The sequence below is a fragment of the Montipora foliosa genome, chromosome 4 (assembly GCF_036669935.1).
Source record: "Montipora foliosa isolate CH-2021 chromosome 4, ASM3666993v2, whole genome shotgun sequence".
NCBI lineage: Eukaryota > Metazoa > Cnidaria > Anthozoa > Scleractinia > Acroporidae > Montipora > Montipora foliosa.
In genome coordinates this window covers 29,642,632-29,645,131 of record NC_090872.1, presented here as the reverse complement: position 1 = coordinate 29,645,131, position 2,500 = coordinate 29,642,632, and the positions used below count along the sequence as shown (strand labels likewise).

At 40.8% G+C, this 2,500-nt stretch overlaps 1 protein-coding gene across 1 annotated transcript; it reads left to right on the top strand.

The window, feature by feature from the left end:
* Positions 1–632: 632 nt before the first annotated feature.
* LOC138001185 (uncharacterized) lies at positions 633–1,496 on the top strand. Its single transcript, XM_068847839.1, has one exon. The coding sequence runs from the start codon at positions 633–635 to the stop codon at positions 1,494–1,496; it is 864 nt and encodes a 287-aa protein (XP_068703940.1).
* Positions 1,497–2,500: the final 1,004 nt, after the last annotated feature.

Here is a 2,500-nt window from a genome sequence, read left to right as displayed (position 1 = left end):
TGTTCCTGCCTGCTCTAAAATTCGCCTGGTGCAATTTTAAATTTCTCATTCATTTATCCGTAATTTTTTCCGTGCGTCTGCATGATTAAAATCCTCTGGCTAGTAACTTCACTTTCCAATTCATAAATTTTTCGACATTCAAGATTTTTACAAGGTATCCCTACACCTAAAAACTGTTATTTCCGAAGCGTTTGTCTACTTGTCAAGATGGCGTCTGAAACTTTTAGCACCTGTTCGAATGTGAATCGTTGAAAATTATTAATCATATAGTAGATCAAACATTTTTGACAAACGCCATGCCAGCGTTCGCTCTCAAGTTGTCAAACTGCGTTTTAAGATTAATTGCATCGTGCCAGACTGTCACGGTGAAAAAACAGACAAAGGGTGTTCGTGAAATTTACCTTTCACGCTTTTTGCCACAACTAAAAAACTATTTTTAGTTGGTCCCTTTGAGATGCATCTTTTCTGAGAAAAGCTGTGGCAATTCCGAGAATTTCGATATGGCTTCGTAGTTTCCTTGGTGCTGCCTGATTGGATGTTGAATGAGCACATGACCCGTTTAACACGCAATGATCATCAAGGGAAACTTATTGGTAGTCATTTGCATCAGATAGCAGCAATATGGAGTAGAAATGGCTACGAGTTTGAGAGAAAGTTACGAGCTGCTTGGACTTCCTACAAATGCCAGTGAGGACGAAGTCAAAAGAGCGTACAAGCAGAAAGCTCGCGAGTGTCATCCAGATAAAAACCCCGGCGATCCAAGAGCGACGGAGAAATTTCAAGAGCTAAGTCAAAGCTACCAGAGAATTATCTCGACTTCGAGCTCCACCAGCGAACACGAACCATTTTACGCGGGTGGATTTGGAAGTTTCTTTCGCTTTGTCATTTTTCAAGAGATGATCAGACGTCGAATGCAGGAAGCTATGTTGGCGAGAATGTTTGGAGGATTGGTCTTTGACGACGAAAGTGACGATGACGTATTTTCTGGAGTACCTTTTTATCACCAACGAAGGACTTTTGAATCATCTTGGCGTTCTCAAAGAGGACGCTTTCAAAATGATTCTTGTAGCGGAAGACCGTTTCCTGGATCAAGCCTCCGTGGTCAATCGCCGAAGCCACCAAAAAAGGAGAAGCGACGATCTCGACGACCAGCCACTCCAGAGCCAAGTGTCAATGAAAACAAACCGGAACACACAGCTGATTCTCAAAACGTACCGAGATACCAGACAAGAGGTCCTCAGAAGGAGGCTGGCGCTCCAGAGACGGGAGGTAATGAGAACAAGACGAATACCACAGATTCACAAAACGAAAGTGCTCGAAAGTTCGATGATACCGTTAAAGATCAAACTCTTGATGGCAAATCTGGAGAGAAAGAGTTTGAAAGAGAGCAACAAGGAGAAGGCAGAGGAAAGACGACACCAAACAGAAAACAAAAACAAGTCTACGGGGAACGGCAAAAAAGGCGAAAACGCAAGCGTGGTCACAAAAAGTGGTAAAATCCAAAACCTTCGAATGCATCGCAGTCAATAAGAATACAACATTGTGTGGCGAAAATAGTTTCGATTGCTAAATTTAAGGAAACCAGTTGACGAGAGCAGCGGAAGAGAGAAAGAAAAGCATCATGTTCTACACCAGAACGAAGTCACAAGCCCGGGTGAGCCAGGCGTAAAATGACCAAAGCAAAAAAGAAGTGAATTTCTCAAAAAAAGTTTATGAGCGATTAGAGTAAAAAGAGACTCAGACTTCACAGAAAAAAGAACGAGTAGAATTAATCAGTAAATTTTTCGTGCAAATTGGACTAGGTAACTTACATATTTTATGCATTCGTTAATCTCTGTGAATTGAATGATCCAATATAGAGTTGGAGTCACCGTTGAGGAATGAAAGCGGATAAATATTTCAATTTTTTTTTCTATCTGTTACAGTGTAAATAAGGTATAAACAGCTATTGTTGATTTTCGATGAAGAGCAAAGTGTTTTTCTTCTTTGAGATACTAGAATAGGATAAAGTTAAAGAGACTAACAAACAAGCCGGGCAGGAAATGGAAGCTGTAAATAGCCATTGTAAAAAAATACTTTCGAAACGCAGAATCCTTTTTTCCCACGAGTATTTCAAATGACGCTCAAATTGTGGTCTTAGTTACAAAATTCAAGTTTTTGCTCGTTGGGGGACCGCTAGCCAACTTAGCAACACTGTTTCAGAACTCTGTGACAATTTGAGCCGGAAGAATTTCTTGCTTGTCTTTCTTGCCTTTGAGATCCTCATCACTTTAACCGTTTACAGTAAGACTCTTTTTGCAGAAATCTTTACCTCCGGGATACAATTTTACTGTTTTCACTTCGAAGTTTCACTTTTAGCGCGCCGATGAACTTATTAAAGGCCCCCGTTCACCCAACACTCCTACAGGCATTGCGTGTCGTGGAGCAATTTTCATATATGAAAATCCCGACAAAGCTGAAATTCAGCCAATCAGATCGCTACGATAAGCAAAGCAAATTT

Excerpts from the sequence above, each read along its gene's own strand:
- LOC138001185 (XM_068847839.1), top strand. The coding sequence starts at position 633 with ATGGCTACGAGTTTGAGAGAAAGTTACGAGCTGCTTGGACTTCCTACA.